The sequence below is a fragment of the Felis catus genome, chromosome B3 (assembly GCF_018350175.1).
Source record: "Felis catus isolate Fca126 chromosome B3, F.catus_Fca126_mat1.0, whole genome shotgun sequence".
Classification (NCBI taxonomy): Eukaryota; Metazoa; Chordata; class Mammalia; order Carnivora; family Felidae; genus Felis; species Felis catus.
The window spans coordinates 58,523,219-58,534,224 of record NC_058373.1 but is presented as its reverse complement, the minus strand read 5'-3'; the positions used below and the strand labels follow the sequence as shown (position 1 = coordinate 58,534,224).

General features: G+C 49.1%; 2 protein-coding genes across 6 annotated transcripts in view; one reads left to right on the top strand and one right to left on the bottom strand.

Annotated features, from left to right (window-relative positions):
- Positions 1 to 96: 96 nt before the first annotated feature.
- On the bottom strand, positions 97 to 3,162 carry DUOXA1 (dual oxidase maturation factor 1). The gene is made up of 6 exons (XM_019832517.3): positions 3,016 to 3,162; positions 2,630 to 2,687; positions 2,155 to 2,289; positions 1,735 to 1,948; positions 1,274 to 1,491; positions 97 to 577 (listed from the first exon to the last, which is right to left on the bottom strand). Exons 1-6 carry the CDS (start codon positions 3,160 to 3,162, stop codon positions 321 to 323), a joined length of 1,029 nt encoding a protein of 342 aa, XP_019688076.1. The 3' UTR covers positions 97 to 320.
- A 5,935-nt stretch (positions 3,163 to 9,097) lies between these two features.
- The window catches only part of DUOX1 (dual oxidase 1), a 34,542-nt gene continuing 32,633 nt past the window's right edge, over positions 9,098 to 11,006 (top strand). For all 5 annotated transcript variants that reach the window (XM_023255415.2, XM_023255416.2, XM_045059387.1 and 2 more), the window contains exons 1-2: positions 9,098 to 9,207; positions 10,653 to 10,809. The gene's annotated coding sequence lies outside the window, so the exon portion shown is untranslated. The remainder of the gene's footprint in view (positions 9,208 to 10,652; positions 10,810 to 11,006) is intronic.

Below are 11,006 nucleotides of genomic sequence, written 5' to 3'. Positions count from 1 at the left end.
AGATGAAGCTGAGTTTCAATAAATGGCACCTCAAAGAGGCAAGGCATCAAGGGAAGGCAGGGTTGCTGTGCATAAACAGGCAGCACTTGCTTGGTCTTACCATGCAGACAGGGTTTATGGGTGGCTCCAATTTCTGTTTAGCATATTAGGGCTTTTTGTTTTGCTTTTTAAAAGGAAAAGCCTCTTTTTCCTTCTCCACCTATAGATTGGAGCTGGGGGGCTGAAACAACCCAACCTGCAGTCATTTCTGGTGGTTTATGAGGCTCCAATGAGATCTGGAACCAGACTGGAAGTCCAGGTGGCCACCAGGGAGAAGAGCCTTATAGGGTACAGTCAGGCTCTCTGGGATGCTCCTTCTTACAGCATGCCTCAGAGGAAGCCTCTGACAGGGGAATGTCCTGAGGCTCAGGACTCTCGGCTGTGGACCGGTAGCGAGGACTCAGGAGTCCCCCTTCTTCAGGATTCCATTCCGGCGCAGGATCCTCTCCTGAACTCTGGGTGAAGAAAGCCTTCAGCCTTTGGGGATGCATCCTGTGGGCCACTGCCATGGCCAGGCCCAGCAGCACACAAAGCAGTCCTGGGGATGAGACAATAGGTGTCCTGCCTTGGTGATAGTAATACCCTCCCAAGGAACTCTTGCAAGAGCATCAGAACAACTCTCAGAGAATGCTGGCATCCCTGTTTCAGAGCAACTGGGATTCAGAGAAGTGACTAGCTTAGGGTCATACGGCTGGTGTGGCTCTATTTTTCTGAGCTTTGACTCTAAGTCCAGTGCTCTTTGAATTACATGTCAGAAGAAAGAGAGAGAGAACTCTGAAAATAGAGAACCCTGGGGGAAGGGCAGGGCACAGAGGAGAAGGCATGAGAAGGGGCATGAGAGAACAGGAGAGGAGAAAGACCTGTAAGACAATTTAAAGCCATGTGAAGCAGGAAAGAGAAGGGTTCTAGGAATGGGGGACATGGAGAAGAGTGTTTGGGGGAAGCGGGCATGGACAGAAGATTGGAAGATTTGGGAAAGAGTTGGGTGAAGGGAGAGTTAGGAGATGAGGAACATGACAGAGACAGAAGACACAGGGAGTAGGCATCTGTGGGGGTGGGTAGTGGAACTGGGGAGAAAAAGCCCCGATGAGTGATGTAAGAGGGATGGGGTTTTAAAGGGAGGAAAGGCATCTTGGCCCCCAGAGGCAGACCCTCAACCCCCACCAATATTGTGGTCCCTGGCCCTCCCTCCCTGGCCCTAAGCCCTATGTCTGTCTTCAGGGCTGGACTTCACCTGTGGTCAATGTGATCCAGAAGGCAGGCCCGTGGTGAGTGTGCAGTGTAGCAGTGCCCAGGCGCAGGGGACAGGGTGGTGTGAGTGATGTGGCCGTGGAGAAGAAGAGCAGTCCCAACAGCTGGAAGACGCCTGTGGCTAGCAGCATGTGGCCACCATAGACCAGCACGGGCATGGACAGCATCACATTGGCCAGCAGCCAGCAGAGGAATGCCACCCTGGAGAGCCAAGGACCTGGTGAAGGTTGGCCTAGACACTTCTATTTGGAAGGGCCCACATGGAGGCTCAGGCACCCAAGAATATCCCAGAGATGTGAGACACAGTTTTCTGCCTATAGGTTTCCCAACCAAGCACTGTGGGGCTGGTGCCAGCCTGTCCCACTAGGGATTTCCACATAAGTGGAGGAAAGATGGATAGAAACACCATCCCTGGGTCTAGGCTGGCTTCTATCCCATACTCACCAGAGTGTGGCTGAGGTGTAGTGTCCTGCCAGGCGGTACTGGCCATGCAGTCCACATGGGCTGTTCGGGGTGAACTTCTCAGCCAGATAGAGCACAGGGTCTGGCAGCCCCTTCTCCAATGCCTTTGCATATCCCTCAGCATAGTTTTCACCCAGGCGCCATGTGAATTCCTCATTGTAATTGATGGTCTCATTCAACTGCTGCACTGGGATCCCTGGGGGAATGGGGCAGGTGTGCTCAGGAGGAACTCAAGCCTGGGTAGGGGCTCATCACATTGGGCAGGTGTACAGAAGCTGCTATTACTCTCTGGAAATTTCCCTTCCTACCATCCCTCCATCCTGTAGAACTTTAGACCACACCAAATTAGATTCCAAAGACACAGCAGAATCTTCTCCCTCACAGGTAAGAACCATCACTTACCTGTAAGTGTAATGTTGACTCCTCCCAGACCAACCTGCAGCCCAACGTCAGCACTGATCCATTTGGAACTGAAGGCCTTGTATGATGTGTTGGTGCTGACCTGGCCCACGAACCACTCAGAACTGAAATTCACAGCTGGAGTTGGGGAGTTGGACATACAGGAACTCAGGAAAATCTGGGCATTACTGGGATAGAGTCAGAAGGAGAGCTCCAAGGGGTCTAGGTCTCTTTTGCGCATAATTGTATATCTATTAACTAGCTCAGGGTCTAGCTCATGGTTAGATTGTCAATAATATGTTTGCCCAAGATGAATAAAGGGGTCAGAATCCAAGACTTCCTTGATCACACTCTGCTTATGCTCCTCCCACCCCCCACCCCCTGGAATCAGAAGTTGCTGTAAGGAAACCAGGAAAGAGGAGGTTGGCTGTGGGGCAAACTAGATGGCACAGAGGCAGTTGCCCAGAATTATACTCACCTAGGATCACGGCCCCGATGAATAAGCTGGTCACCACCCGCAGCAGCCAGAACACCCTCTGAGTCACAGGGTGGGTGGGTTTAGGAAGGAACACCCTCCTTCCAAATCCACCCTTCCTCTTTCCAGACTTGGGTGTGTGGGGGCGGGGGTTCTAAAACTGAGGTCATTTGGTCAATTGAGATCAGAGTGTCTGCCACGTAATAGGTTCTCAATAAATTATGTGTTGAATCAATGAGTAGGGAGCTCCCTCCTGGGGGGTGGGTGACACTTTTTCAGGACTGGAGTCTCTTTCCTGAGTCTGGTTGTAGTCAGAGAGTCTGGCCCCCTCACCTTGAGGCCAAGGTCTCTCTGGGGCTGGGGTCTCCAGGGCTGGGTTTGTTTCTCACCATCTTGCCCCGAATGCCAGGCAGGATGATGATGAAGGTGACCAGTGCAGTCAGAAAGATGGCAATGATGACGGCCAAAGTGGTGTCCATTGGGAAGATTGGCTTGAGGCCAGTATAGAAGGGGAATGTGTGTCCAAAAGCAGCCATTTTGATGGGGCTGTGACAGGGAGGCGTATGCTGTAGGACAATAGATGTTTATGTCTATGAGCCAGGTACTATTCTTGGTGCTGAAGATACAGCTAAGAATAAACCAGACCAGTTCCCTCATCTCTGGAGCTCACCAGATTCTACTGCTACTGTCTTTCCATTGCTCCTCTGCCATCCATCTCCCTGTGTTTTGGCTGTGAGGGAATGAGGGTCTTGGCAATCCATCTCTGTTGCCCCATGCTCCTTTCCTAACCCTTAGGTCCCCTAAACCAGTGCCACAACCACCCTCGAGGCTTCTCTGCTTCCTCTGGGACTGTCTTAAGAAATATAATTCTCTTTGATCTCTCTCAGGCCTCCAGCCTAATCAGACAGATCACAGGACATAAAAAGAACTATATTTACTATATAGCTATCAAGCGAAGGCATAAGGGTGAAAGTTGGTACAGATTACAAAAAGATTGGATTTCCTTCTCAGTCTCCAAAGGAACAAAGGCCAGACAGCTTTGCTAAATACATAATCCAACGATATCATCAGAGGGCTGGTTCCCGGTCCTGGCACTGCCCACACTGGTCTGTCTAGCTTTCTCAAGCACCCTGACTCCTCCTCTGGAAACTCTAAAATAATTGAAATCAACTTAGCTCACCTTATTTTACAATCAATGATCCCACTTCTGCTCATTTCCCTGTGTGTGATCTGTACTGGGGCCTTGGTTTTCCCAGGAGGCTCCATTATTTATAGTCTGGCTAGGTAGTGTCTTATTAAGTGATATAGTGAAAGAATAAGTTTGAAGTTAAGCAGCTCTGTGTGTGAATTCTGTATCTGCCTCTTGCAAGTTACTTGACCCCTACAGATACTTGGTTTTATTAAAAGTAAGGATGACAGTGTTTACCTCACAGGGTCATTGAGAGTGTGAGACAAGATTGCGTGTGTAAAGTGCTAAGAATAATACCTGAAACAGAGTGACATGAATAGATAGAAGCCACAAGATTGGGAAAGAGAGGACATCTGACTACTCCATTTATCTCCTTATCCAATCCTTGTTAGAGAGAACCCTGGGCTGGAACCAGTTCTTCACTTATTTTAAAACATTAGGCAGGCAAATGACAACTTCGTTGGTCCTTGGTTTCCTCATCTGCAGTTGGATATGATGATCTCCATGTCCCCTCTAGTTCTAAATTCTGTGATTCTTCTATAATACCCTGTGGCTCTCAGCCTTTCACTCTCTTTCTAGGCTGGCCACCTCCTATGCTATCTCTGGGGGGGTAGCATAGTGTCAGGCAAAAAGAGAGACAGTTTTAATCCTGTCTTTTGGACAAGCCACATAAGCTCTGAGCCTCGGTTTTCCCATGAAGTTTTGCTTTTTTCTTAACTCTTCAATTCTTCCATTGCAGGGGAATGGGTATCTCCTTTTCTCCTGGGCTCTCACTCCAATCCTTGCCTGCCTTCACAACCACCTTTCCCTAGTCATTCCCCGTTCTCTACACATCTTGTCAGCTTCTCTTTCTCTGCTGGCTCCTTCTCTCAAAGATATGCTTAAATTTCTCCCATCTTAAGAACATAAAGAGAAGGGACCCTCTCCCTTGAACTTCTCAGTCCCCTCCAGCTACTGTCTTATCTCACTCTCCCCCTTTCATAGCCAGGCTTTTGGGAAGAATAGTCTATGCTGGTATCTCCACTGCTTTATTTCCTCAACCCATTGCAATCTGGCTTCTCTCTATTCCCATCTTCTCCATTAGGTTATCACATGCTAAATCCAAAGGGAAGTTTTCACGTCTCATCTTTCTTAACCTCTCTGTGGTATTTGGTATTGTGGACTGTTTCCCCTTTCTTCAACCGTGTCCTCCTTGAATCTCCATGACAGCATGTTCTCCTGGGTCTCCTGCCTTTGGCCATGACTTTTGTGGCTCCTTTGCTAGTCCTTCCTCTCTCGGAAATGTTTCTGCTTCCCAGGATTCTGCCTTGGCTCTTTTCTTCTAGTACTCTTCATGATTCCGTAGGCAAACTCATCTATTCCCATGGCCGATGCTTCTCAAATCTATGTCTCCAGACAGACCTCTTACCTGGGCCAATTGTCCCATTGACATTTTCACTTGGCTTCCCCATGGATGCCTCAGATTCAACAGGTCCCAAACTGAATTCACTGTCTCTGCTCTGCTTTTTATTCTGTTTTCTTTGTCTCTTTGGTGACATCACCATTGTTATCAATAAAATAAGCCGGAAAGATGGACCATCTTATCTCCTAAAAATTTCTTGAAACCATCCATGAATTTCCTTCCCTACTGCCCTAGTTCAGTCTCATTCTATCTTGCCTGGTGCCAGAACATTGTTTTCTAACAAGGAAATATAAACATTTTATTTCTTTGCTCTAGGTAAAACCTAATCTCACAATCACATGCAAAGTCCTTTATGATCGGATCTCATCTACCATTGCACCTCCATCTTTGGCCCAGCCTAACCTCTAGCAATACTGAATTATTGGCCTTTCCCTGAATCTGACATACTCTTTTAACTCTTCATGCCCTTGTATATGCTCTTTCCTCTGCCTGGAATGCTCTTACTCCTTAGCAAACTCCTTTTCACCCTTCAAGTCTCAGCTCATGTTACCTCCTCTGTGAAATTTTCTTTGACACCATTGGGCCAGTGTAGATGTTCCTACCTCTCATGTTCTGATTGCATTTTGAATATATCTCCACGATCACAATAATCACATTGGATTGTAATTGTTTGAACATCAGTCTCCCTATTAGCTTCTAATCTCCATCTTTGCATCCCCTGCATGTAGCATATACTAATCAGCTTGTGGGTTGAATGAATGAATATATATGAATGAGTGACTTCCTCTCTGTAGGTGGTATCCTCTATTTCACACACAAGAGGGAGCTATGCTCCCTCTGTGTCCTATAGAGTATTCTATTCTCATTCAATGTTAATTGAGTGTCACCAATATAGGCCTAAGGATTGGGCAGGAAGGGATTTGACCAACCCTGTCAATCTGTAGTGCTTTCACAAAATTTTCAGGAAGCCTCTTCTAGTAGTTGGAGTCCAAAGCATGAATGTTCACGTTTAATTGAATCTGAAACATATGTTTCAACTCTAGCTAAAGCTAAGTAACTATGAATTGTGAATATGTGATAGTGATATTTATTTTACTTATTGGTCTAAGAATTTATTCTTTATGACACCTAGACTAAAGCCATTACAATTGTGATGGAAGGCTTTATGTTTTTAAAAAGGCTGTAAAATGTAGAATATCTTGGTTAGTAAGGTGGGAAGATAAAGCAAGTTTGCTAATACTATGAACACATGTTATATGCTGAAATTTCAAAAACAAATAGCTGCAATATAAGCAAATAGTAATAGTGTAATGTACTTTGGTTAGCGTTACATATCAGTATTATTCCTGCATATATTTTAGTGGGAGGTTATAAAATACTTTACAAGAATGGCTCACCTCCATTAACGTGGTGCTTCAAAGAAACACTAAGAAAAGTCTCTCTGTATCTTAAGTACAGAAGGACAATGTTAACTTATTTCCAATTCACCAAAATATTTATTAAAGATGACTAAAGCAAAAAGACAGTGAATAAAATTCTTTTTGTTTAATTTAAGGAATTAGGTTTTCCTTAGTCTCCATTGCCTAATCTAAAGCTAATTTTGGATGACCCTGATCCCAAATTGGTTTTAATAATTAAGCTAACAAGCCTCCTGCATGAAGTGGTGGGACTAAATGAAAAGTCCCTAAACCTAGCAATCCTCCTTTCCTACAAAGCTTATAATTTTCCTCTGGAACATCTTCCTCCTTGGCAAGCCAAGGAGGGTCTGACAGTAGAATTTCTTCCAATCTGAGAAAAAATCTCTTTTCAGTCTTCACTCCCTTTCCCCTAGCTCACCACCATGACTCGTATATATACACAATATACCTTAATACAAATAAGTGCAAGATACAGTCAGACATACACCTACAATTTCATGTAAACAGAAATACAGACACAAGAAGAAAGTACTGCTTAGTAACATAGAGAACTAGGTACACAAACCCTCAATCAGAGGCCCCTGTGACAAAACAGGTGCTTTCTCAATGGGGTGGGCCAATCCCCACACTCTGGGGTCCTCCTTTCTCACCCAGCCTAGAGAAGTGAGGGACACTTTTTCCCCCTTTCTGAACTCCCTTAAATTACTGAAGCATTTCTAATGCTCAGTTGTATTTCAGACGTTACCCAATCTTTACCAATCCCAGGTTGAAGTGGGGTTCCTGTGTGTGTTAAAAGGGGTGGATAAGAAATAAAGTTACAAATCTTTAAGAAAATCCAGCCTGATACAGCTGGTCTTCAGCATTCAAAGTTCTTACGTACTTCCTTAGTACTCTGTGGCCTCTCTTACAGTCTCCCTCTCCCCACATCCCACATCTTCTGGAACTCAGAAATACTATAATTCTTCAGGAAGGAATGGGTGACATGGCTGGAGTTGCCAAGAGCGCTGACTGGTGATACACAGCTACTAGAATGTGATTATTTTGTTTCTTTGGTTGGGGGTTGATCCCATTAAAGTTGACAGCTCTGGCTGGTGAGAACTGTCAGAAACTCCTGTCCCAGCCTCTTCTCTTCAGGAAGGTGTGTGGGCATGTGTATGTTGTTGCACTAAGGAAAGAATTAAGTGGAGAAACAGAAGATCTGAGAAGTGGGTTGAGGGCTGAAGTAAGTAAGGAGCCCAGGGACGCTGAATCATGCAAATAAACTATCTAGGCTCCAGGCAGGCCGAGATAAGGATTCCATGTCTGTAAACCTTGTGGCATATATGGTCTTCCGAGGTTTTTCTTTTCTCCTCTTAACTTCTTACCAAACTTTCTCTTTGAGTAACTCCCACTTGATCTGAACTTGCGGGGGGAGGGGGGCACTGGAAGTGCGCCCCTAGGGGCCTGGATGGGGGCAGCACTCCAAGGCCCCCTTCAAAACCCATCCCGACCACACCGACCCCAGCAGCCTCATCATCCCCGCCATTCACACCCGGACCACTGTCTTCCTACCTTCGCCCCTTCCACACAGTGCGTGCGTGGCAGCCCGCGCCGCTCGCTTCCTCCCTGTGGAACCTCACAAGCAGCGCTCCTGGGGGCGGGAACGAGGTTCAGACGTTCTATCACCGAATGCGCTCCCTTTCTCTTGGCGGGGCTCGCTTCCAACCTTCCTCTTCTCCTAATTCACTTAAGGACCAGGCTATGACCGGACAAACCGGGTTTGGGGTGCTTCCCCGCCCGCCACTCCAAGTCGCTCTCAACCTTCTCAGACCGCACCCGAGGATCAGAGGCGCTGCCCCCAGCCCTCGGTCTGGGACAGAGGAGGGACCGTGCACAAGAGCCGTCCCCTGCGCAGCCACCCCTCCGGCCTTCCTCCTCTTGCCCCCTGCCCAGAACTCCCGGGCAGCTCCGGCACAAACCTAGAGATGCAGTCTGGAGACCGGTGGGGCGCGGGCGAGGCTGGAGGGCTTGAGACCCCGAGAGCTCACGGGGAACCCCAGGGGATGGTTGCCACAGACACTCTCAGGGTCTTAGGACGAATGCCTTGCTCGGACGCCTGGCCTGCTCTGCGGGCGTTCACCGATCCTCTTGGTCTTGGAGCCCAGATCCGACGATATGGAGAGTTTCGGGGAGCGCCTCCCCTGCCCCCCCCCCCAAGTCTTCTCCCCACCCCCCCCAGCCCCAGCAGACTTGCCCCTTTCTCTGTCCCCGTAGCCGCACTAGCCGAGCCCTCGCCACGGAAGGGACAGCTCCCCCACCTGAGCCCCGCGAGCCCGCGCCGTCTCACCTGGCGCGCTTCGGGCCTCTTGGAGCACCTCTGCAGGTCGCGGGCGCTCCGGCTGGCCTCCCACCCCACTTCGCCCCGCCCTGCCTTAGAACTGGGCCGCGCCTGCCCCTCTTCACCCCTGGCCCCGCCCGCCCTCCCCGCGCAGAGCTGCGGAGGGAGCCGGCCGGGAGCGGGCGTCGCGGGCCTCGCGGCGAGCCAGGAGCGAGCCAGTCCGCACTTTGGGGTCGAGGGACGCCGCGGCCACAGGTCAGACCGAGGAGGGTTTCTCAGGCCCGCGGGCCCAGGCGCTCGGGAGGGAGGGAGAGCCACCGGCGTGGCTGCAGCGGAGTGTGCCCCAGCTCCGCTACGCTTTTGGAGGGAAGGGGAATTCTAGCCCTGGCCCCCCTGCGCCTCCATTATTAGCCTGAGGCTGAAAGGGAACCCGTTCGGGCCTATCCTCACACACCCCACCCCAAGTTTTTGATTCTTAGAGAACCTTGAATGTTGGGTGGCCTAATTTGCTTGGGCCTAGGGGATCTCTCTGGAACTCTCCCCGGCACCAGCACATTATGCCAGGGAGGGAGCTGTGGGCTTTTAGAATCCAGGCTTCTCCTTCAGCCCTCCCTTGGGACCAGATTGGAATCCCTATGGCCTTGGCTCCTATTTCCCCCACCCCAGGGTCCCCATTCTAGGACTTCAGACTGGAAAAGTAGCCATGTGGGTTAAGAACAAGGTAGGCCTGTGTTCTCTTCCTGGTTCTGCCACTGCCTGGGGCTTCACTGCTCTGTCATAAGGTTATGCCTTCCACTCAAGGTTGTTAGGAAGTTACTGAACCAATATTGCTATATAAATCACAGGCTACCCACCCACAAGGAGTGATTGTTAAGCATGCCCACATTCCTCTTCAGGTTATCCCCACAGCCTGGCCTGAAAGCTCACTGCATGCTTTTATGGGTTGAGGGGTACATTGGTGTCTGGGGCCCGGATCCTAAAGACAAGACAAAGTGGTAGGGGGGAAGGGGCGGGGCATCCTAGATCAGGGAAGGACCACTGTGGCCACTCCAACATCCTTACGGCTTCAACCATTCAGGGCCCTGCTCTTCACAAACTCTCAAAGACCACCATCTGGGCAGTCTCAGATGGAGTGGGTGGAATGCTGAGCTTTTGAGTTATGACAGGGCCTAGGGTTTTTCATTTGTTTCATGGGACTTGGCAAGTTGGGATGAGATCACCCTCCAGGGCTCCTCCTATTTGACTAGACAACATGTTCAGGAGTCCTGAGAGTTTAGTCTGAGATAAGGCTTTCTCTGAACTCCCACTTTCTTCCATTAGATAGTTCCCCAGCCCCACCCCACCCCCAGTGTCTATATGCTGCCTTAGAAGGTCTTCATTCGCCTTAGGCACTCCCTGTGCCACTCAGGAGTCCCAGTCTGAATCCCCTGCTGCCCCATTTCCCTGTTGTCCCTGGGTGATTGAGTTGTTAGCCTGGAGAGAGGGAGAGAGAGAGAGGAAAGCTGGCACCAAACACAGGAGCACCTGGTGCTGCATTCTTTGAGTCTGCCTAGAAGAGCCAAGCTCCAGCCCACCCTCTCTCTATATCACATTTACATAACACCTGTCACTTTTCTGGCTTTGAATTCAACCTCAATCTCATGTCTGATTCTGGCAACCATGCTAGGAGGTAGACAGTTCAGGCATGTTTATTCCCATAGCTGGAAGAGGAAATCAAGATCCAGACCAGAGAAGTGACCTGCCTAAAACCACACTGTAGCAGCAGCTCAGTGTCCTGGCCCTCAAGCAAGGCTCTGTCCAAGGAACACACACACTGGGAAGCTGGGCCAAAACAAGGTTTTCAGTTAATCTTAGAAGGTAAGTCCAAGGAGGCAGAGATTTCTGTCTGCTTTGTTCATCACTTAATTTCCAGTTCCTAGATCTAAACGCCTAAAAAATAGTGGATGCGTGCCAAGTGTTTGTTGAATGAATGAAAGACTCTTGGGGGCAAGTGAGTCTCTTGCTCTTTGTTCCCCACTGTGGTGTTGGCCCAGCTCACACTTAGATTCACAGAG